Source organism: Aspergillus caelatus (genome assembly GCF_009193585.1).
Source record: "Aspergillus caelatus strain CBS 763.97 unplaced genomic scaffold BDV27scaffold_408, whole genome shotgun sequence".
NCBI lineage: Eukaryota > Fungi > Ascomycota > Eurotiomycetes > Eurotiales > Aspergillaceae > Aspergillus > Aspergillus caelatus.
The window spans coordinates 1-20778 of record NW_022475671.1 but is presented as its reverse complement, the minus strand read 5'-3'; the positions used below and the strand labels follow the sequence as shown (position 1 = coordinate 20778).

Sequence of the window (20778 nt, the reverse complement as noted above, 5' to 3'; positions counted from 1 at the left end):
TCGTCTCCTTCTTTTTTTTTTTTTTTTTTTTTGCCTCAGTTTCTCTCCTTTGATTCTGTATCGCTATCTCAGCTTCGGCTTATTCTTGACTTCTTTCGATCTTGTCTTACTTGATTTCTTTTCTTTATGGAATAATCATGTCACTATGGTATCACAGCCGACGACTCCACATAGTTCGAGGGTATAATAGAATAGATTCAAACTATCTAATAGTGATTCGTTGAGGCTTTCTACGTCAGGCAATAGCAGCCATACAAGATATACCTTGAAGCGATGGTATGCATGTATACCTACTACAACTACTAGTAGTAGTAGTAGTAGTAGTAGTACTTTGTCCTTCGCTCACACCTCACCCAGGGTCAAGGGAGGTTAACAGCCAATGATACGTTGTCAATGCATCGAGGTAGCCCTAGGTTTAGGTACTAGGCTAGTGCAGAGGTGGCGATACTTTCCATGCGCTGATGCTTTTGCGGTGACCGGTTCTCCCCAATCGCACGGTGACTCATAGACAGTGATACGTCATGATCATCGACCCATCCAGGAGCATGGAGTACGTACTATGTACTTCGTACACAGCCTTGAGAAAGCGACCTCGCAATATTTGTCAGGAAGGGGGGGGGGTTGTATCAGTGCCACTACTACATCGTACAGTAGGTGCAGGAGAAGCGCTGCAAATCGAGCGGAGAGACGAGCGGAGAGAGGGTACAGAAGGCCTATCAGAGTTCGAGTACGGCATATTTCGAGCCAGTCATTGGTCATCCCCGGAGGATTCTGTTGGGAGGAAGGAAATTGACGTCCACTGAATCTGCAGGTGTTGTTTGAGGGCTTAGGATTTGCATGTGAAATTGACACCTGACTGATCACTGAATTTGATTTTCTCCCAATTTTGAGGCGAAAATCTCCACCCAACCGCAAAACATTCCGCATTCTTAAGTGCAAAACACGCCTCAGGGCATATAGTTCTATCTCGGGTTTATTAGTTTAGAGTCCATATACTTCGTTGCCCTTGATTCAATCATTTCCCCGACGATAATTACCCTGGCCCCTGCCGAGCCGATCTCGCGCCTCTATCTGCACCGCGTACTCCACTCCAGCGCCTCAACGAACCAATTTCCTCCTTCAACCTCCTAGGATTTGAGCGTCCGTGCAGCAGCCCAGGTGAGAGAGCTTGTGGCACTCACAGACCTGCGTGTCTCCCTCAAACATCATCCTCAGAAACCCCTCTTTTTTTTTTCTTACGAGACATTGCTGGCAGGATCGTCGCCGTTGCAACAGCAGACCGAGGATCTGGCCGTATCGCCCTTGGTTTCTTTAGACGGCGGTCACCCAGAACAGAGCCTGTTCTTCTCACCTCCTTAACGATCCCGCCGGTCTTGAAGTTATAGAGTTACATTTCCTCAATTCAAAGTTCCACCACAGCTTCCTGCCCGTCATGTCTGACGACCCGACGATTCTCCGACCCCGTCCACGACGGGTGTTTGATCTCACTCCAGCCTCTACCGAATCATCCGAGCCCACGAGCCCTGCAGAACCCGCGAACCCAGACCTTTTAAACCCTAAGGATGCCGGGTCTACCAGCGTCAGTCGGACCGGTTCGATCATGAACTTGACGACCCCGACCCTTTATGGTATTTATTCACCGACGGCTTTCGAGGGTTCCCGAGACGAAAACAGTCCTTGGGGAACGGAAGCTCAGACGCCAGCCGTCGAAAAGCCAAACCCCCTCACAGTACCGGAAAAGCCAGATCGATTCACCCTGAAGAGGACACGGTCACGACTCAGTCACGGGCTATTCCTGGGTGTGATCCTGCCCCAAGCACTTAAGGCCGCCCTCTTGTTCAGCTTTGGCATAGTCTATGGGGTCATTACAATTCACTTGCACGAGAATCATTGGATTACACCGGTGAAGCTGGAAAACACCCACTACTACGGGTCATGGGAATACCTGGGATTCTGGGGTGTGGCCGGAGTCGTTTTGGGGAATGTGCTTCCTGGCCTGGATCTTTTCTCGGAAGACGTTACGGTTGACAACGCCAAGCAGCCGAGTCGGTCGAGCAGCGACGAGGAGAATGAAGAGCGTACTCTCTCGTGGGTTGCAGCGGTCCGGAGCGTTGGTGCTTTTGTTGGGGTAGCATTTGCTATGGTAAGACACCCAGATTGCAAACTTTTTCTACCGGCCATGTCGATTGACTGACATTTCTCTCTATAGCGAAGGACCCCTTGGCAATCGACTACACAAGCATCGGCGACGCTCGCTCTCGCAAACCCCGTCCTCTGGTATCTCATTGATCGCACCAAGACAGGCTTTTTCATGTCCACCATCGTGGGAGTAGGTGGAATGGGAATTGTATTAGCACTCAGGCCGGATTTAGTGCCGCCTTCTACGGGGACATCCGCGACTGTGATTCCCGCCCTGAACAGCACTTTACGGGATCTCGGGTTGGGAACAGGTATCACGCAAGAGAGCCTTGCAGTCAGGACTTGGGTTGCCAGTGTTTTGTTCAGTGCGTGCGTTTGCTTTGGGAACATTGGTCGCCAACTAGCGATTTTTGCGCGCAGGGAATCCCTCCAGGCATGAATCAGGCATGGCACCAGCATTGAACTTTTAATCCTCCTTTTCCTTTTATTTCCCAATTCCACTCATGTGAGCGTATTTGCAGGGTTCCCTTCCTCCGCGCTCTCATCTATGATTCTAGGATTCGTATGTCAGATTACTCGGGTTTGGTAGTAAACTGTGCATGAATAGACCCCAGCCGGCGTGGCCATTGACAGAAATCACGGCGATTAGACTATTACAATATTGACACACCCAGTCGTAGAGCTTCTCAACTACACAATAACTTCACTACCAGTACTACAATGACCACAACATGATTAATCCCCGCACCCAAGGTTGGTTGAGAAAAGAAAAAGAATAACATAAAAAGGAGTGTAGAATCAATCATTGCAATCCCTTCCACTGAACTCAGAGAGTTCTAGAAGACACTGCACCCAAGATCGACACACTGCGGTTTGCAGTTCCTCTCCATTCTTTATGACGATTTCCGTACTTCATAGGCATCGCCCCAATAGGGGGTATCCTCGTAGGAACGCTTTTTGAAGAATGTTGATTTTGCGTTGTTCATGTAGAAGAAAAAAGAAAAGAAGAGGAAATTGTGGCCGAGCCGAGCGCAGTTTTGTACGTCGTCCGTTGTGGTGGTCCGTGCTGTATATCATGTGATCTACGCGGGCTTTCTAGATTATGTTCTTGATTCGATGAGTCAGCCGCATCTGCATTACGATACATAGTACCGAATTGGTGCTAGTTCGCTGGGGCTGCCCCACTATGATGTGATTGAAAGACTAAACTATATCTAGCATGTTAGTCATAATCAAAGCTCAGTCGCTGCCTCAGGCACCAGATTGTCCGAAAGCGGCGAATGAACCCCGCGGAAAAGTTGAGCTGAAGGTATAGGAAGAGAGAGGGAGAATACCAGTCCATTAACCAGGAGTCGATCAGAACTTGATTGAATCAGTCTGAGTTCCAGGAGGCAACTGTCAACCCTGGTTTTACCCTCCGGTCTTAAACAGGTCTGTTCTTCTGGTAAATAAATACCTTCCCTTCAGTGTTGTTGTTGTTCTTGTTCCCCGGTTGTGCCCCTCCGACTGCTTGCGGTGTTGATTGTGGAGGGGTCGTGGGGATAAATTTTTCCCCTCCTTCCATTTTCTTTTCCCTTTTTTTTCCCTTATCTTTCTGGTCCCTGACCTCGACGTGATCTAGTGTCTCTCGCGGTCGCTGTCTCAAAATGTCTCAACAAAAGTCAGGTAAGACAAATGAATCCATCTTTGCAGTTCTGGAACTGCATTGCTTGCCAAGTAGTGTGGATGTGGTCCAAATGTTTCCCCACAGTTGACATTTCTGTTACTCTTATGAATCTTGAGCCGGCTGACACGCGATATTTACTACAGCTATCCTCTCCGTCTATGACAAGACCGGACTTCTCGACCTGGCCAAGGGCCTGGCCAAGAACAATGTCCGTCTGCTCGCCTCCGGTGGCACTGCCAGGATGATCCGAGAGGCAGGATTCCCTGTCGAGTGAGTTCTCTCCGGTCTACACACATGTCTATCAGATAAGATGGCAGTTAGTGGAGCTAATGTACCGAACCTACAGGGACGTCTCTGCTATTACCCATGCTCCCGAAATGCTTGGTGGCCGTGTCAAGACCCTCCACCCCGCTGTCCACGGTGGTATCCTCGCTCGCGACATTGAGTCCGATGAGAAGGATTTGGCCGACCAGAAGATCGCCAAGGTCGACTTCGTTGTTTGCAACCTTTACCCCTTCAAGGAGACCGTCAACAAGGTCAATGTCACTATCGAAGAGGCCGTCGAGGAGATCGATATTGGCGGTGTGACCCTCCTCCGTGCCGCGGCTAAGAACCACGCTCGCGTCACCATCCTTTCCGACCCTCAGGACTACCCCGAGTTCCTCAAGGAGCTCGATGCCGGCGAGATTACCGAGTCCAGCCGGAAGTTGTATGCCCTCAAGGCCTTCGAGCACACCGCAGACTACGACAGTGCCATCTCTGGTTTCTTCCGTAAGCAGTATGCGGGCAACGGTGAGCAGCACATTGCTCTGCGTTACGGTACCAACCCCCACCAGAAGCCTGCCTCGGCATACATGCTCCAGGGCAAGCTCCCATTCAAGGCTCTGAACGGCTCTCCCGGTTACGTCAACCTGCTTGACGCTCTCAATGCCTGGGCTTTGGTCAAGGAGCTCAAGCAGGCGCTGGGTTACCCCGCTGCGGCTAGCTTCAAGCACGTTTCCCCCGCTGGTGCTGCCGTCGGGGTGCCCCTGAATGAGAAGGAGCGTAAGGTGTACATGGTTGATGATATCGCTGGTATTGAGACTTCGGGTCTGGCTCAGGCTTATGCTCGTGCCCGTGGTGCCGACCGCATGTCCAGCTTTGGTGACATCCTCGCTCTCAGTGACGTCGTTGATGTGCCCACCGCCAAGATCATCTCGCGTGAGGTTTCGGACGGTGTCATTGCCGCAGGCTACTCTCCTGAAGCTCTTGAGATCCTTTCCAAGAAAAAGGGCGGCAAGTACCTCGTGCTCCAGATGGATGAGTCCTACGTTCCCGCAGCCGAGGAGACCCGTACTTTGTACGGTGTTCAGCTCTCTCAGCACCGCAACGATGTGGTGATCTCTCCCCAGAAGACCTTCAGCACCATCGTGACCCCTAAGGACCTCCAGAGCCTCCCTGACTCTGCTTTGCGGGATCTCACTGTGGCTACCATCGCTCTGAAGTACACTCAGTCCAACTCTGTCTGCTACGCTCTTAACGGCCAGGTCGTTGGTCTGGGTGCTGGCCAGCAGAGCCGTATTCACTGCACTCGTTTGGCCGGTGACAAGGCTGACAACTGGTGGATGCGCTTCCACGACCGTGTCCTCGGCATTCGGTGGAAGAAGGGCACTAAGCGTGCCGACAAGGCCAACGCCATTGACTTGCTCTGCTCGGGTAACACCCCTCGCAATGAGGCAGAGAAGGCCGAATACGAGCGCGTCTTCGAAGAGGTCCCTACTCCATTCACTCAGGAGGAGCGGGAATCCTGGCTCGAGAAGCTGAGCGAGGTTGCCGTCTCGTCCGATGCTTTCGTAAGCCATCCCCCTGGTTCTCTTTTAATCTATGAAACCCCCATCGCTAACTCGCTTCACACTAGTTCCCCTTCATCGACAACGTTTTCCGTGCAGCCCGCTCCGGCGTTAAGTACATCGCTGCTCCCAGTGGTAGCCAAAACGATGGCCCTGTCTTCGAGACTGCAGAGAAGCTTGGCATTGTTTTCGTCGAGCAGGGTACTCGTCTTTTCCACCACTAGGTTATTACCGTTGTTTGATATAAGATAGTCCAAATGTTATGCTAGTATCCATGTGACGACGTTAGTCTATTTTCTCATGACTTTTGATAGCGAGCGCTCTTGAGTGCAATAAAAGAACTGTTGAATTGTGCAATGATGTTTCCTGGGCATGTTTATTATGAGTCGATCAGCTGGATCCGGAACAGTATCCAGGTACGGGGTGTTCACGAGTGAGTCAAAATGTCAGTCAGATACAGTTGAGAAACAAAGCAAAAAGAGAAGGACAACTGCTCCCACGCGGATTTGAACCGCGGACCTCATGATTACTAGTCATGCGCTCTACCAACTGAGCCATAGGAGCTGATTATTGAAAATGACTTTACTTATCCAGGTTATAGGCTAAATTACCATTCTATTGATTTTTTGTTTTCTTAACGTACTCCTTTGAGGTAGGTATGTACTATGTACATGTTACATAGATCTTAGGCAAATATGATTTTTTTTGTCTAGCCGTCCACGATATAAGGTGCTTAATTGCCATCACACGCCATGGATAGGTAGTCTTAAGTCCCTCCTGGGTGTTATAAGCGGCCCATGAAAATGGGCCCGGCTTCGTTCTACTGAACCGAGATATATATATGGACGGCAGTGATCGTTCCAACGTCAAAGTCACCACCGGCCAGTATGGCATCCATCAATGAAATCTGCCCATCCTACGTCTACATCGAAACAAGACCCAGGATACTATGACAATATCAATCAAAACAAACCCACCAACGGATACACGCTTTGAAGGATCTGGCGCAAACAGAAGAATGGGAATCTAAGTCGCGGGAAGCACACAGGTAAGTTCTTTGCTAGGGCCATAACAGCACCGCTTGTAGATGCACGAAAAAGTTATCTAACCCCCGGGACAAGAGCTCATATACGCCCTAGCACAAAGGTTGGCCAGTACTAGTAGCATACACGCCTCAGAATATCAAGATGAATCTTTAAAACTAACTCTCACTTCTACCTTAAATATAAAAACATTTTCAACAATCCAGCTCCTATGGCTCAGTTGGTAGAGCGCATGACTAGTAATCATGAGGTCCGCGGTTCAAATCCGCGTGGGAGCAGTTGTCCTTCTCTTTTTTTTTTTTTGCTTTGTTTTTGCTTTTCTTTTTTCTCGACCCTCATTAACATACTTATTACCGTCACTATCCCACAAACCAGGAGGTATTCAAATGCAAACATGGTGCCGTTAGATCCATACCACCCTCTTCGAAACCAGTTCGCTTAACCTAGTTGTCATCATCTACTGCCCACAGACCTGGGATCAAATGAGAGGTTGAAGGGGTAGCAGAGGGTTTCGACGTGCCATAATGGGGCACACTTACATTGGCGTGGACAGTGACTCTAGAATTACACGCGCCGGGGCGAAACAAGCCTTTGGTCTTTTGGAAGATGCCCGCGTACGGATCCCTTTCCTGACCAAACGTGACGCCCTTTACGGTCCCTGACCTGCACGGCTATTCGACCAGGGCCTCAACCTTCCACCTCGAGCAGAGAGGCTTGCAAGTACCCGTCAGCCGCGCTTCCAACTGGAATCGATGGAGCTGCGTGAACCCATCAACCAGTGACTTAGCTGGTAACTGCTGCCTTCGACATAATACGTCTCGGGGCTGGTTCGATAAAGCCTGGGAACCCTCACTTTCAGCCATTTGGACGATCCAGACAGATGGCTGTCGTCAGGATTCGCAAGCTGAGCAAATGATTATCTTGGATAGCCCGTTTGTTGTCAATGCCCATATGAAGGTTCACCGTAGTCATTAACTCGGGACTAGGTATCGAATCCTGCACTTGGAGTGGAATTTGATCCTATGCTATGGATCAAATCAGCTGAAAAAGTTCACTTTACATGGTTACATCGCTTCGTCGTTGTCTATAGCACCCCTTAGTGAAGAAAATCCGGAGGCTATTCCCCGCGTGGAGTGAGATCAGACCCTCCCTTCAGTCCTCCCCACACCCTCATCATCTCTAGATCGGTCCCCATAATTTGCGGATCATTCCGGATGCAAGAGCTGACATGGACAAGAATGGGGCCGGGATGCAACGCTACCAGCCCGAACTAGCACACTAGTACCGCAGTATGTTCATAGGTACTACTGCAGATGCACTCGAAGGCTAGGACAAGAACGATCTGGACTGAGTCTCGGTCTCTAAGAGTGCTCCTGCATGGTCAGTTAATCTGTGGCATTTTGACCACCTCGAACGAGGGGTAGTTCGGCAGTGTACACGGAGTCTCTAGTCAGACGTGGTGGATATACTGTATCACGCAAGTGTTAGTCATTCAGAACCTCACTAGGGTCAACTTCACATGCAATTCTCTCTATCTCCGGGTGACATGAATGTAACCGGACTTAATCTCGGAACCGCTGTTGCTGTGATTCACTAAATCTGTTTGTTATGTTTACGAGACGTGGGGATTTGATCTTATATCAAAATTGGACGATGTTCAAAGAAAATCGTGTATGGGTTTCTTCAAAGTCCGCAAGTCGTTCTTTGATCGACCGCGGTCTACACTGGTGGGTAAATAATACTGCCCCGATACTGATCCAACTGTTGCGCTTCTAACCAAAGGTAAAATAATGATTTTGAATCTGACTGCGTTCTTGAGATTAACAATTTGTGCTCCGAGAAGGATATTGATTATAGTGAGGAGCATGACGAAACTGGTCAACACTGTGCGTCTACTGCGGACTTATTACTACAGCTTTGAGACATTTAGCTAGACGCCTACAGAGGGCTAGCTAACATGACGCGATTTGTCCGTAGTCGGAAAGATAACTGAGGCCGAGGAGACTAGAACTGGGTATGCTACGATACTACCTACCGCTAGAAGACCGGCGCGGTCTAGGCAAAGTTGGATTCTTTACAGTAGCCTCACCGAGAACGAAAATAAATGAACGCAGACGAGCATGATCAAGAGTCCAAGTAGTCGAGATACTTGACACGGACATTTCGTGCGGCATGAAGATTGTTCGGTTATACGATGAGCAGGGCCACATAAGAGAGTAAATGGATACACCTAGGCTTGTGGTGAATTGAGAATGATAGATATACCTTACCTGATCCAAATTGCCCATCACTATGAGATAAGTGGTAAGGGGGCACCTGTCAGACTCATAAACCGATCAGTTGATTGGGATTTCTCGAAGCTGCACAGGCTATGGATGCAGCAAGGAATATGACGAAAGATGTGAATTGGACGAATTTTCTGCCGACTACGTCTGACAACAGGGTAACAAATACACCACAGCCTGTGAGTGAGTTAACAATAAGGGATAGTATACAGAATGGTAGCAGGATTTTCGTATCCATTAATGAGAGGAGCAGGCCGAGGAAAATGCTGAAAGGTCTCTTGGTCAGCCGCCATTAGTTACAACGTAGGCATCACATTTCAGCAAGTTACGGTACTAAAGAAGAATAGCAACTGTCACCATGCTGCAATGGTGGGCCCTGTAACTTCAGGCCCCCCAGGGAAGCCTCGGTCGTTCTGCTTTAGAGTTGCAGCATCTTCGATGGGCTTCTTCACAGGATAGCGCACTGACTCTCCACTCTCAACCGGCAAATCTATGTCCCTAGGGGTTAAGGAAGGACTTAGATTGGTTCTTAAGATTTTAGACGGAGTATCTTGTGAGTAGAGTGGTTCGATGTGTTTCACGTTGCCTTGGGTAGGCTATACCTCCTCTCGCGGGTTATTAGGGCAGTCCTAAAATTGGAGCCTAGAGAGATAATAGAAAATGAGCCCAAAACATTGGCCACCGCTAGTGTTAAAGATAGGATGATTGCTTGGACTGGAGTCAGGTCACTAGTCGTCCGGCCCTAAGCACAATGTGGAGGATCGGCAGCCGACAGACCAACCTTTTCGACCACTTCCTTCAGCACTCCCCGGGCTAGACCCTAGACCCTGGACCCTGGACGCATTTACTAACCTGCCCTGGATAGTAAATTATCGGGCACCAGTCAGAGGATGTCGACGGGCGTCTGCAGTCCTTTTTTTCCAGCAATTAGTGGTTGGCCGAGGTGCAGCTGAAGAGAAGTCACCATGTGATATAATCTGATCATGGCATGTCAACGAACTTCGAACAGTGTCTGTGTATGAACGCACCACAGAAAGCATTGAAAGGAATTAAGATAGGACCCTTCTATTACGCCCCTAGATTGCTCTTGGTTGGCTTTGTGACGATCAATACGCAGAAGCAGATCTTCAGGAGCGTCATCGCCCTCTGGGCAGTTGAAACCAGCAGAGATTCAGTTTTACCTAATGGGGTTTGCTGATGTGATTCTGCATTGCATGGTGCTAATCATAGTATATGCAGTTATAGCGACCAGAGATCAAATTGTCCACCACCCACAGAGAAGTTGCTTGTTCATACCCCGCCGGATATCGTGGAGTCCTCCGAATCGTGGGATTTCAACGGAAGAATCAACATGGAGAAGGTGCTTTCTGTCTTTTCATCTGGAGTTTGGGGTATAAAAAGGGGTTCGAATCCCGCTTTTTTTTTTGGAATCTCGAGAACCAAGAATCATTCTTTCCGACACACAATCAGCCCAGAGAAACCTTCTTTGCATTCAAATTGATTTGAACATCATGCTTGCCAAACACGCCCTTGCTGTCCTTTTGTCTATTGGCGCTTCCGCCTTTCCTTTTGACAAGCGAGATGCATCCACTGTCCTCGCTGATTTTAACACACTCTCGACTGACCTGTCAGCTCTCGGCTCTGCTATTTCGAGCTTCGATGGAACGCTCAATGGTGCCTTGGGTGTCCAGCAGAAGGAAGGCGAAGTAGAGACGGCGTTGAAGAAGACCGTCAGCGATGTGAAAGCGTCCACTGCGTTCAGTGCCGCTGACAGCACAAGCGTGACCAATGCTGTGACCGGTCTGGAGCCTAGCATTGTAAACGTTCTCAACGATCTCGTTTCTAAGGTGTGTTGTCACCAGTCTTGAATCTTTCCATTGAGATAAATCATTGACAAGATTGGTAGAAATCCGGGTTCGACTCTGTTGGTGTTACCAGCATTGTCGTTTCGGATCTTAACTCCCTCCACGACCTTACTGGCCAGCTCTCAACTGAGCTCCAGTCGAAGGTCACTTCAGGTGACGCATCTACCATCTCCGACGAGGCTGCGCGTCTTGATGCGGAGTATCAGAAGGCTATCGCTGCCTATTCCTAAGTTACGGTGCTCTGTAGGCCCCGTATCAACTGATCGTCGAAGGATGCGAGTAGGCCGGACGAAGCTAGAAAAAGGACATCCTGCAAAGATTAGGCTTTCTTTTAGCATAGTGCCCTAGCTTTTGTGAGATTTATGGGTCAAATAAGCAGTATTAGGTTGTTAACGTACGATTCTTTTTCTTTTATTCCCTCTCTAGTCACCCCCAATTTACATCTTATTGTGCGTAGGCTCTGCAACAAGATTTCAGATTGAAAGCAGGACGTTTGACCAACAATCATATATATTTTGAACTTTTAACCCAAATATGGTCTCATTTTGTAGCAGTATATTGAGTCCAGGTTTGAGACATAGCTATAGAAAAGGGGGATAGATTGATCAGTGAAAGTCGTTTGAGACCATGTGCCATTCGGAGTCCACTTTGCGTCTCCGCATTTATACTCAAAGTATACAGTAGATCTGATTAGTGGTTGTAGTTGGAAGCCTGCCTCAGGCCGTGAATTTAGGCGTGAAAGTCTTTACTTGATCGGGAAGTGTGATCGTCAATCATCTTTAAACCGTGCGAGTAACACTGACGATAAGATACTGCACTCCTGCCTGTATATGTACCTGTGTACCTACTCTAGACAGGGGATATCAGTATTATATTTCCTTTCCCTTTTTCATTATTCAAATCTGAAGAGAAAGGGAGGGTGTAGAGAAGGGAATCAATTGAGTTTTCGCTCCCCGAGGTCTTCAACTATGGCAACCCATGGAATGTACATACTCGACCACATAAATCCTAGAGTGCGCGCGTCATCACTGCAACAACTCGAATCACTACAAACAAATAAAATTCACTGCTTGGAGGCACCCGAGGAGCGTTGCACCCTTCGCCTCTTATGGACTGTATGAATATGTGGGCATCTAATTCCACCTAACCGCGCAGTTTCGCACGGTAGACCCTAGTCGTCATCCATTGCTCGAAACCCTTTATACAAATAAGGTATACGTAATGGTGTTGTTCCCCTGAAATGCTGTAGTCAGACAGTGAGTCCCCCTGACGCAGATTACCCCTGAGACACTACATGTAACTGAATCTGTTTTCAGTAAATGGTAGACTGTAATCCGTGGGGTGTGCCATTGATTCTATATTCTTTGACGTCACGATGTAAGCTCGGGTAGTTCGGGAAGTCGAGACTCGATTTAATAAGAAACCATAGGAAGAAACAAAAAAAAAAAAAAAATAAGGGCAAGAGCAGCCCCCACAGAGAGATTCTCTCGTCCACAGGTCGTCAACTTCAGATTTCAACTGTGAAACTCACCACTACGATGGTTAAGACCCCGCTGTTCTTATTCATTATATCGGCCGGCAGCTGCAATGCCTTGAGTCTCTGTGCAGGACGGCATTATTGTCCCTGGACGGGGCCGGTACAAAGTGCATCAGAGCCCAAGGAGGATGCAAATGTGTATGTTGGTACCTCCAGGTTGAACCTGCCTTATATCCTGAACAGCCCTGTCTGGTGATTGCCTATCAATGAACTCATGCCCCTACTAGTGCCGCCATAGAACTACCGAAGCAGCAGGTGCACTTCTCAAGATTACCAAATGTAGATAAGATTACAGAAAAACCTTCACCCAGTGAAGCATTCTCTTTGCTCGACACGGTCTCCGACAAGCTCCAAACCGATGTGCTACATGGCTTGGACGAGGAGACTACTCTCTATGACCGCACCTGGGCTTCGAGGTATGTCATTATATCTTTCAGCTATATGAATTGCACCATACTAATTGGTTTAAATAGAGGAAATGGATGGGACGCTCGAGTGGAATTGAAGCTAAGGTAGATCTAGACTTGTGAAGGATCTATGTATACAGCTAACACGACCTAGACCAGGGAACCGGGCGATGTCTAGTCTGGACTGGGCAACTAGATGGGAGAAAGCAATGGACTGCCTCTCGTCAAAGGAGCTTGAGAATGTGGATATGTATGAAATGGATGAGCTTGCCCTTGCAGCCTTCTGGGACCGGGTGTGGGGATGCTATGTACCATATGCAGGTGGACGTGACGAATGATTGAGGTTACGACCCTGAGGAATCTGTCATGACGCCTACGATTGAGCTTTTTAAGATTATGAGAGTAGACACTATCTTATTTATAAGTAATTAAGCATGTGTCCCTCTGCTCTTCAAGTCCTTGTCATAACACTGCCAAGTAAGGACGTACTGGGGTATTGTACACAGCAATTGCAAAGGAGCCAAGTACATAGAGCTTCTTTCACTTCTTCTAACATCTCTTGGACAGAGTTATAGGCTGACAGTAACGTGAGTAATATGAATATGACTCTCCAAAAGAGGTGAATGGCAGTAGGTAACTTTGATTCGGATTCATCGTTTGATCAGCAGTTGAATTCTTAGTCTGGAACCAAGGCAATGGCTTCAACTTTTCATTTATAAGAGTGAGAGACTTATACTCTTAGGGGGATTGGGATAAAGGATCCTTATCTGTTTTCAGACTTGAATTCTAATTCAGAAGTCAGTGTCTGGTGTTGTTCAAAGCAGGCCCAGACCATCTCATTCTATCTGCCCCTGGCTGCACGTGACGCCCCATAAGCGACACCTCAGCAACGACGGCCGCGCCGGTCTCCTGAGGTCACTTCCGCTTCCCCAGTCTATCATCAACTTACCCTCCCCCTGCTTCAAAACCTCCTTTTCTCCCCTTCTTACTTCTTTTTCTTCCTTCCGTCTTTAGCTTCAATTTTAAATTCCTTTTCTTTCTCTTTCCTTATAACCCGGTGGAATTTATTTGCGTGGCGTTTCGTTGGTTGGGTGAGGTCGTCCTGCGGCCTACGTAAATATGGCTCCTCTCCCCATCAAGTTTACGGAGCTTATTAATGTATTCTCCGACCCTTGACTTCAATATTATCAGAGTAGTGATGAGAAGCTGACCTGTGTTTACATTTGCAGTTGACAAATGCTGAAATTGCGGTATGTCTTGTCGCACTGCCAGCTCGTGGTCTTTTAAGGCTGCGGTGCTAGTCGCGCCCAACCATACCCACCCTAACTGTGGTCAACATCTACTTACGTTGCTCTCTTTACCAGCCGGCATCGATCGGGTTCAACTCATGTGTATGTCCCACACACATACTACACCGTTGCCCCTCAATTGATCTACAGTGTGCTAATTGCCCCCCCCCTCCCCGCAACAGACTCTAGAATCGGATCACTATGTCTGCGTTCGGCAAAAGCTCAATGAAGAGGATAAACCTCAAGTTATCATCATTAACTTAAAGAATAACAATGAAGTCCTCAAACGGCCAATCAATGCCGATAGTGCTATCATGCACTGGACCCGAAACATCATCGCTCTGAAGGCTCAAGGCCGCACAATCCAAATCTTCGATCTGGGGGCGAAACAGAAGCTGAAGTCAGCGGTGATGAATGAGGATGTTGTTTACTGGAAGTGGTTCAGCGACAAGTGCCTAGGTTTAGTAACGGAAACGTCCGTTTACCACTGGGATGTCTTCGACCCTACCCAGTCTCAGCCACTCAAGATTTTCGACCGACTCCCTAACCTGAGCGTACGTCATATCCATCATACACAAACGTGAATTAGCGAATGGAGCCGGAAAGCTGATACATCGATGTTTCATAGGGGTGCCAAATTATCAACTATCGCGTTAACGATGATGAGAAATGGATGGTAGTAGTTGGAATCAGTCAGCAGCAGGGGCGTGTTGTGGGCTCGATGCAGCTGTACTCCAAGGAACGCGGGATTTCGCAATTTATTGAAGGACATGCTGCCGCCTTCGCGTCGATTCGAGTCGAGGGTTCTCCTTTGGAACATAAGCTCTTCACCTTTGCCGTTCGGACCCAGACCGGTGCCAAGTTACAGATCGCCGAGATTGACCACCAAGAACCGAACCCCCGATTCCAGAAGAAGGCTGTTGAGGTGTATTTCCCCCAGGAGGCTGTCAATGACTTCCCGGTGGCGATGCAAGTATCGCGGAAGTACGATGTCGTGTATCTTGTCACCAAGTATGGCTTCATCCATCTCTATGACCTCGAGACTGGCACCTGCATTTTCATGAACCGGATCTCCAGCGAGACCATTTTCACTACCGCACCCGACTCAGATTCGGCTGGCTTGGTTGGTGTGAACCGCAAGGGTCAGGTTCTGTCCGTTAGCGTTGATGAAAACACCATTGTTCAGTACTTGATGGAGAACCCTGCTATGTCTGGGCTTGCAGTTAGGCTTGCCTCCAAGGCTGGACTTCCTGGTGCGGACCACCTGTACCAGCAACAGTTTGACAACCTCCTTGCTCAGGGCAACTACTCCGAGGCTGCTAAGATTGCCGCAAACTCTCCCCGCGGATTCCTACGCACTCCAGAAACCATCAACCGTTTCAAGAATGCTCCTCAGACCGGACAGCAAATGTCTGTTATCCTCCAGTACTTTGGAATGCTTTTGGACAAGGGATCTCTGAACAAATACGAGAGTGTTGAGCTCGTTCGTCCCGTCTTGCAGCAAAACCGGAAGCACCTCCTTGAGAAGTGGATGCGCGAAGAAAAGCTGGAGGGCTCCGAGGAACTTGGAGATATTGTTCGACCCTATGACATGAACCTGGCTCTGCAAATTTACTTGCAAGCCAATGTTCCTCAGAAGGTCATCGCTGGCTTTGCAGAGACTGGACAGTTCGATAAGATTCTCGCGTACTCCAAGCAGGTCGGTTATCAGCCTGACTATACCCAGCTGTTGCAGCATATTGTGCGTGTGAACCCTGAAAAGGGTGCCGAATTTGCTACTCAGCTTGCCAACGAGGAATCGGGTGCATTAATTGACCTGGACCGTGTTGTGGACGTATTCTTGTCTCAGAACATGATCCAGCAGGCGACTTCCTTCTTGTTGGATGCCCTCAAGGATAACAAGCCTGAGCATGGTCATCTGCAGACACGGTTACTTGAGATGAACCTGGTCAACGCCCCTCAAGTGGCCGATGCTATCCTTGGCAACGAGATCTTCACTCACTACGATCGTCCCAGAATTTCCCAGCTGTGCGAGAATGCTGGCCTCATTCAACGCGCCCTGGAGAACACTGATGATCCAGCAGCCATTAAGCGTAATATCGTCCGCACTGATAAGCTAAGCCCTGAATGGTTGATGAACTACTTTGGTCGTCTTTCTGTTGAGCAGACTCTCGACTGCATGGATACGATGTTGCAGGTGAACATCCGTCAGAATCTGCAAGCCGTTGTTCAGCTTGCCACCAAGTTCTCCGATCTCCTGGGTCCTGGTAGCCTCATCAGCCTTTTTGAGAAGTATCGTACTGCCGAAGGTCTTTACTACTATCTTGGAAGCATCGTTAACCTTAGCGAGGACCCCGAGGTTCACTTCAAGTACATTGAAGCTGCTACTGCTATGGGCCAGGTTACCGAGGTTGAGCGTATTTGCCGTGAGAGCAACTACTACAACCCCGAAAAGGTGAAGAACTTCCTGAAGGAGGCCAAGTTGACGGAACAGCTCCCACTGATCATTGTCTGCGATCGATTCAACTTTATCCATGACCTCGTTCTCTATCTCTACCAGAACCAGCAGTACAAGTCTATTGAGGTCTACGTACAGCGTGTCAACCCTTCCCGTGCTCCGGCAGTGGTTGGAGGGTTACTGGACGTTGATTGCGAAGAGAGCATTATCAAGAACCTCCTCTCTACGGTAGATCCAGCCGTTATCCCGATTGATGAGCTTGTCAACGAGGTGGAGACTCGGAATAGGCTCAAGCTGCTCTTGCCTTTCCTTGAAGCTACTCTCGCAACGGGTAATCAGCAACAGGCTGTATACAATGCTCTTGCGAAGATCTATATCGATAGCAATAACGACCCCGAGAAGTTCCTCAAGGAGAATGATATGTATGACACTTTGACTGTCGGCAAGTACTGTGAGAAGCGCGATCCGAACCTGGCCTATATCGCGTATAGAAAAGGTCAAAACGACTTGGAGCTCATCAACATCACCAACGAGAACGCCATGTACCGGGCCCAGGGACGCTACCTCGTTGAGAGGGCTGATCCAGAAATCTGGTCTTTCGTTTTGAGCGAAAACAACGTTCATCGCAGGTCCATGGTTGACCAGGTCATCGCAACTGCAGTGCCTGAATCGACGGAACCTGATAAGGTGTCTGTTGCTGTTAAGGCCTTCCTTGAAGCAGACATGCCTGGTGAGCTTATCGAGCTGCTGGAGAAGATTATCCTTGAGCCATCACCTTTCAGTGATAATGGCAGCTTGCAGAACCTGCTTATGCTCACCGCTGCCAAGGCTGACAAGGGTCGCCTGATGGATTATATTCATCAGCTCAACGAATTCAGCCCTGATGAGATTGCAGAAATGTGTATCTCGGTTGGCTTGTATGAGGAGGCTTTCGAAATTTACAAGAAGGTCAACAACTACATTGCCGCCGTCAACGTCCTTGTCGAGAACATTGTTAGCATTGATCGTGCCCAAGAGTTTGCCGAGCGTGTTGAGTTGCCGGATGTATGGAGCAAGGTTGCCAAGGCACAACTGGACGGTCTTCGTGTGTCTGACTCGATCGAGTCGTACATTCGCGCTGGTGACCCCTCGAACTACCTTGAGGTCATTGAAACCGCAACCCACGCTGGCAAGGACGAGGATCTCGTTAAGTATCTCAAGATGGCACGCAAGACCTTGCGAGAACCCCCTATTGACACTGCTCTGGCCTTCGCCTACGCCCGCCTCGATCAGCTCTCGGAACTTGAGGACTTCTTGCGGTCGACCAATGTCGCAGATGTTGAGACATCTGGTGACAAGGCCTACGAGGAAGGCTACCATGAAGCTGCCAAGATCTTCTACACTAGCATTTCGAACTGGGCCAAGCTTGCCACAACCTTGGTACACTTGGAAGACTACCAAGCTGCGGTGGAGTGTGCCCGCAAGGCCAACAGTGTCAAGGTCTGGAAGCAGGTTAACGAAGCGTGCGTCAACAAGAAGGAATTCCGTCTTGCCCAGATCTGTGGTCTCAATCTCATCGTCCATGCTGAAGAGCTACAGGATCTTGTTCGTCAATACGAACGCAACGGCTACTTTGATGAACTTATCTCTGTTCTGGAGGCTGGCTTGGGCTTGGAGAGGGCCCACATGGGTATGTTCACTGAGTTGGGTATTGCCCTCTCCAAGTACCACCCTGACCGGGTCATGGAGCACCTCAAACTCTTCTGGTCCCGTATCAATATCCCTAAGATGATCCGGGCTTGCGAGGATGCCAACCTCTGGCCAGAGCTGGTGTTCTTGTACTGCCACTATGATGAGTGGGATAACGCCGCATTGGCAATGATGGAGCGTGCTGCCGACGCTTGGGAGCATCACTCATTCAAGGACATCATCGTCAAGGTCGCTAATCTTGAGATCTACTATCGTGCGCTCAACTTCTACCTGCAAGAGCAGCCTTTGCTCCTTACCGATCTGCTCCAGGTTTTGACCGCCAGGATTGACGTCAATCGTGTCGTTCGCATCTTCCAATCCTCAGATAATATCCCCTTGATCAAGCCCTTCCTCCTGAATGTCCAGACCCAAAACAAGAGGGCCGTGAACGATGCCATCAATGACCTCTTGATCGAGGAGGAAGACTACAAGACCCTGCGCGACTCAGTGGATAACTACGACAACTTCGACGCTGTGGAACTGGCTCAGCGCCTGGAGAAGCACGAACTGATCTTCTTCCGTCAGATTGCTGCGAACATCTACCGCAATAACAAGCGTTGGGAGAAGTCGATTGCGCTTTCGAAGCAGGACAAGCTCTACAAGGATGCAATCGAGACCGCGGCGCTCTCGGGCAAGGCCGAGGTGGTGGAAGAGCTCCTTCGCTACGTAAGTTTCTGCTACGCCCTACTTGTGGAAGTGCTTTGCTAACTCTCTATCCTAGTTTGTGGACATTGGCAGCCGGGAATGCTACGTTGGTATGCTGTATGCCTGTTACGACCTTATCCGTCCCGATGTGATCATGGAGGTCTCGTGGCGCCACGGCCTTCACGATTTCACCATGCCCTACATGATCAACTTCCTGTGCGAGCAGACGCGTACGATCGAGATGCTCAAGAAGGACAATGAGGAACGCAAGAAGCGCGAAGTCACACAGAAGACGGAAGAGGACAACACGCCGATTCTGGGTGGCTCGCGGCTGATGTTGACCCAGGGTCCAGCGGCGCCCGTGCCAAGTCCTATGCCATATCAACAGACCAACGGGATCACGCCGCAGGCCACCGGCTTCCGCCCTTTCTAGACACGTACGCATCTTACGCCTCCCTTGTTAGCTGAAGAATTTCTTTTCTTTTCTTTTTTTTTTTCTATTCGTCTTTATTCCCTCTTCCAATGGGGTTTCGTGTATGTATAGCATAAGCCATGGATGATCTGCCGTTGATCTTGGTGAGACTAAAAACCGGAGAGAGTCGTAGAGGATGTCCACCGGGGGCGGTCCTTTTGCAGACTTTGATGGATCGTCATTGACGTCTTGTCGTCTATTTTCTTATTCCATAATTCTCTCTTCCTTTGTTTTTCCTTCTATGCCCATCCCCTGTATTTGATAGTCTTCGAGAATTCTTGACGATGAACCGTGCAGTACGCTCACGGGAAGCATTTCTTTTTTAGTTGAATGGCATTGTTTTCTTGACGTGACGACGTTGCCCCATGGAGGGTTACACCTTACCCTCGCCAGTAGTAAGGGGGACAATTATCCCACATAATTTGTGGAGACTCCTAGTTAGTTCGATCGTACCACATCGGTGGAAAGGAAGTAGAAAGAAAGGTAAGCCGGTTAAAAGAATGTAGGGTGGTGGTCTGGATGGGAGTGACCTTAGCCGTGGGGGTGGATAAATTAGGAGGAGTGAATGTATGTATGTATGTATGTATGTATCGTATCTAATGGATGGACAGTCGGAGGAAATTACGGAGAAATGGATGGATCAGACAGACATATATGAGATGCGACGCTTGCTGCAGGAGAAGGTGCATTATCTCGAAGATGCCCAGACTGAGCTACAGGACAAATGTTCTCGGTGTGACGGTTTCGGTAACCTTTTGCCAAGGGTCAAACTCCCTCACGGGGAGCGAATTCTGCCCGAGATTTGTCCAGGTCACGAGAAACAGCCAGAATCTAACGGGGTGGAGCATGAGGTCAAGTTTGAAGTCACTAACCTCGGCCCAGGCCAAAACGAGACGTCCGGAAAGCGTTCTCCGGGGGTGGGTTTCCATTTGTAGATCCCTTTGCCTAAGCCCATCTGCAAATTTCGGCATCGCAGCTTTGCATCTGGGCTTCTGGCCCCTCCCGCTTGCGCCTATCTTCGGCCATACGCCATCGTTTCGAATAACGCGAACCCTCTTGAGGAAACTCAGCCATTTTGATTACCATTTCTTATTTCCTGTTTCTGTCCCCATGAGACATTTTTGATTTTATTTTATTCCATTCTATTGCGTTTCATTTTTCATTTTCGTTCATTCTCTTCCAATTCTTTTTCTTCTGCCTGGAAGGAATTAGCCCGAGGACCCGAGGTACACACATCGCAAGAAAACGTCTGGTCCCTGATCCTCCCGATTCCATTCGGCAATCTTTGGATTCAACTACGAGGGAAGTCATTGGAGGAAGCTTAGTTGATGGAGATGGTCTGGGAGCTGAGGAATAGACCACGGGCATCTTTTACCGGTTAATTATTGATTTCACTATCTTGTTTTTTTTTTTTT

General features: G+C 48.9%; 7 protein-coding genes and 2 non-coding genes across 9 annotated transcripts; 8 read left to right on the top strand and 1 right to left on the bottom strand.

Annotated features, from left to right (window-relative positions):
• The first annotated feature begins 921 nt into the window (after window positions 1-921).
• Window positions 922-2791, top strand: BDV27DRAFT_138777 (INSIG family protein). Its single transcript, XM_032069318.1, has 3 exons — window positions 922-1158; window positions 1256-2143; window positions 2210-2791. The coding sequence occupies exons 2-3, from the start codon at window positions 1433-1435 to the stop codon at window positions 2576-2578; spliced, it is 1080 nt and encodes a 359-aa protein (XP_031920822.1). The 5' UTR covers window positions 922-1158; window positions 1256-1432; the 3' UTR covers window positions 2579-2791.
• A 374-nt stretch (window positions 2792-3165) lies between these two features.
• Window positions 3166-6200, top strand: BDV27DRAFT_138775 (phosphoribosylaminoimidazolecarboxamide formyltransferase/IMP cyclohydrolase). The gene is made up of 4 exons (XM_032069317.1): window positions 3166-3804; window positions 3949-4075; window positions 4152-5637; window positions 5703-6200. Exons 1-4 carry the CDS (start codon window positions 3786-3788, stop codon window positions 5856-5858), a joined length of 1788 nt encoding a protein of 595 aa, XP_031920821.1. The 5' UTR covers window positions 3166-3785; the 3' UTR covers window positions 5859-6200.
• Window positions 6126-6198, bottom strand: BDV27DRAFT_t239. Its single transcript has one exon. It is a non-coding gene; the product is annotated as a tRNA-Thr (tRNA).
• Window positions 6201-6882: 682 nt separating the features above from the next.
• On the top strand, window positions 6883-6955 carry BDV27DRAFT_t240. Its single transcript has one exon. It is a non-coding gene; the product is annotated as a tRNA-Thr (tRNA).
• A 3002-nt stretch (window positions 6956-9957) lies between these two features.
• On the top strand, window positions 9958-10399 carry BDV27DRAFT_138772 (uncharacterized protein). The gene has a single exon (XM_032069316.1). It carries the CDS (start codon window positions 10147-10149, stop codon window positions 10357-10359), a length of 213 nt encoding a protein of 70 aa, XP_031920820.1. The 5' UTR covers window positions 9958-10146; the 3' UTR covers window positions 10360-10399.
• Window positions 10400-10473: 74 nt separating this feature from the next.
• On the top strand, window positions 10474-11057 carry BDV27DRAFT_164240 (cell wall mannoprotein 1 family protein; the record flags this gene model as incomplete). Its single annotated transcript, XM_032073664.1, has 2 exons — window positions 10474-10809; window positions 10869-11057. The coding sequence occupies 2 exons, from the start codon at window positions 10474-10476 to the stop codon at window positions 11055-11057; spliced, it is 525 nt and encodes a 174-aa protein (XP_031920819.1).
• Window positions 11058-12365: 1308 nt separating this feature from the next.
• BDV27DRAFT_164239 (uncharacterized protein) lies at window positions 12366-13109 on the top strand (the record flags this gene model as incomplete). The annotated part of the gene is made up of 4 exons (XM_032073663.1): window positions 12366-12502; window positions 12592-12780; window positions 12838-12876; window positions 12926-13109. 4 exons carry the CDS (start codon window positions 12366-12368, stop codon window positions 13107-13109), a joined length of 549 nt encoding a protein of 182 aa, XP_031920818.1.
• Window positions 13110-13705: 596 nt separating this feature from the next.
• BDV27DRAFT_80690 (clathrin heavy chain) lies at window positions 13706-19628 on the top strand. The gene is made up of 6 exons (XM_032077646.1): window positions 13706-13929; window positions 14001-14021; window positions 14136-14162; window positions 14243-14614; window positions 14689-18912; window positions 18968-19628. The coding sequence occupies exons 1-6, from the start codon at window positions 13891-13893 to the stop codon at window positions 19322-19324; spliced, it is 5040 nt and encodes a 1679-aa protein (XP_031920817.1). The 5' UTR covers window positions 13706-13890; the 3' UTR covers window positions 19325-19628.
• A 480-nt stretch (window positions 19629-20108) lies between these two features.
• BDV27DRAFT_138769 (uncharacterized protein) lies at window positions 20109-20736 on the top strand. Its single transcript, XM_032069315.1, has one exon. It carries the CDS (start codon window positions 20210-20212, stop codon window positions 20486-20488), a length of 279 nt encoding a protein of 92 aa, XP_031920816.1. The 5' UTR covers window positions 20109-20209; the 3' UTR covers window positions 20489-20736.
• Window positions 20737-20778: the final 42 nt, after the last annotated feature.

What these genes read in the sequence shown, in the direction of transcription:
- BDV27DRAFT_138775 (XM_032069317.1), top strand. An exon ending in GAGGCAGGATTCCCTGTCGA is followed by an intron (nt 4,076 to 4,151) that starts GTGAGTTCTCTC and finishes CCGAACCTACAG; the next exon opens with GGACGTCTCTGCTATTACCC. An exon ending in CCGTCTCGTCCGATGCTTTC is followed by an intron (nt 5,638 to 5,702) that starts GTAAGCCATCCC and finishes GCTTCACACTAG; the next exon opens with TTCCCCTTCATCGACAACGT.
- BDV27DRAFT_138769 (XM_032069315.1), top strand. Translation starts at nt 20,210, where the DNA reads ATGAGGTCAAGTTTGAAGTCACTAACCTCGGCCCAGGCCAAAACGAGA.
- BDV27DRAFT_80690 (XM_032077646.1), top strand. Translation starts at nt 13,891, where the DNA reads ATGGCTCCTCTCCCCATCAAGTTTACGGAGCTTATTAAT. An exon ending in AGTTTACGGAGCTTATTAAT is followed by an intron (nt 13,930 to 14,000) that starts GTATTCTCCGAC and finishes TTACATTTGCAG; the next exon opens with TTGACAAATGCTGAAATTGC. An exon ending in ACCGACTCCCTAACCTGAGC is followed by an intron (nt 14,615 to 14,688) that starts GTACGTCATATC and finishes GATGTTTCATAG; the next exon opens with GGGTGCCAAATTATCAACTA.
- BDV27DRAFT_138777 (XM_032069318.1), top strand. Translation starts at nt 1,433, where the DNA reads ATGTCTGACGACCCGACGATTCTCCGACCCCGTCCACGACGGGTGTTT. An exon ending in TTGGGGTAGCATTTGCTATG is followed by an intron (nt 2,144 to 2,209) that starts GTAAGACACCCA and finishes TTCTCTCTATAG; the next exon opens with CGAAGGACCCCTTGGCAATC.
- BDV27DRAFT_138772 (XM_032069316.1), top strand. Translation starts at nt 10,147, where the DNA reads ATGGGGTTTGCTGATGTGATTCTGCATTGCATGGTGCTAATCATAGTA.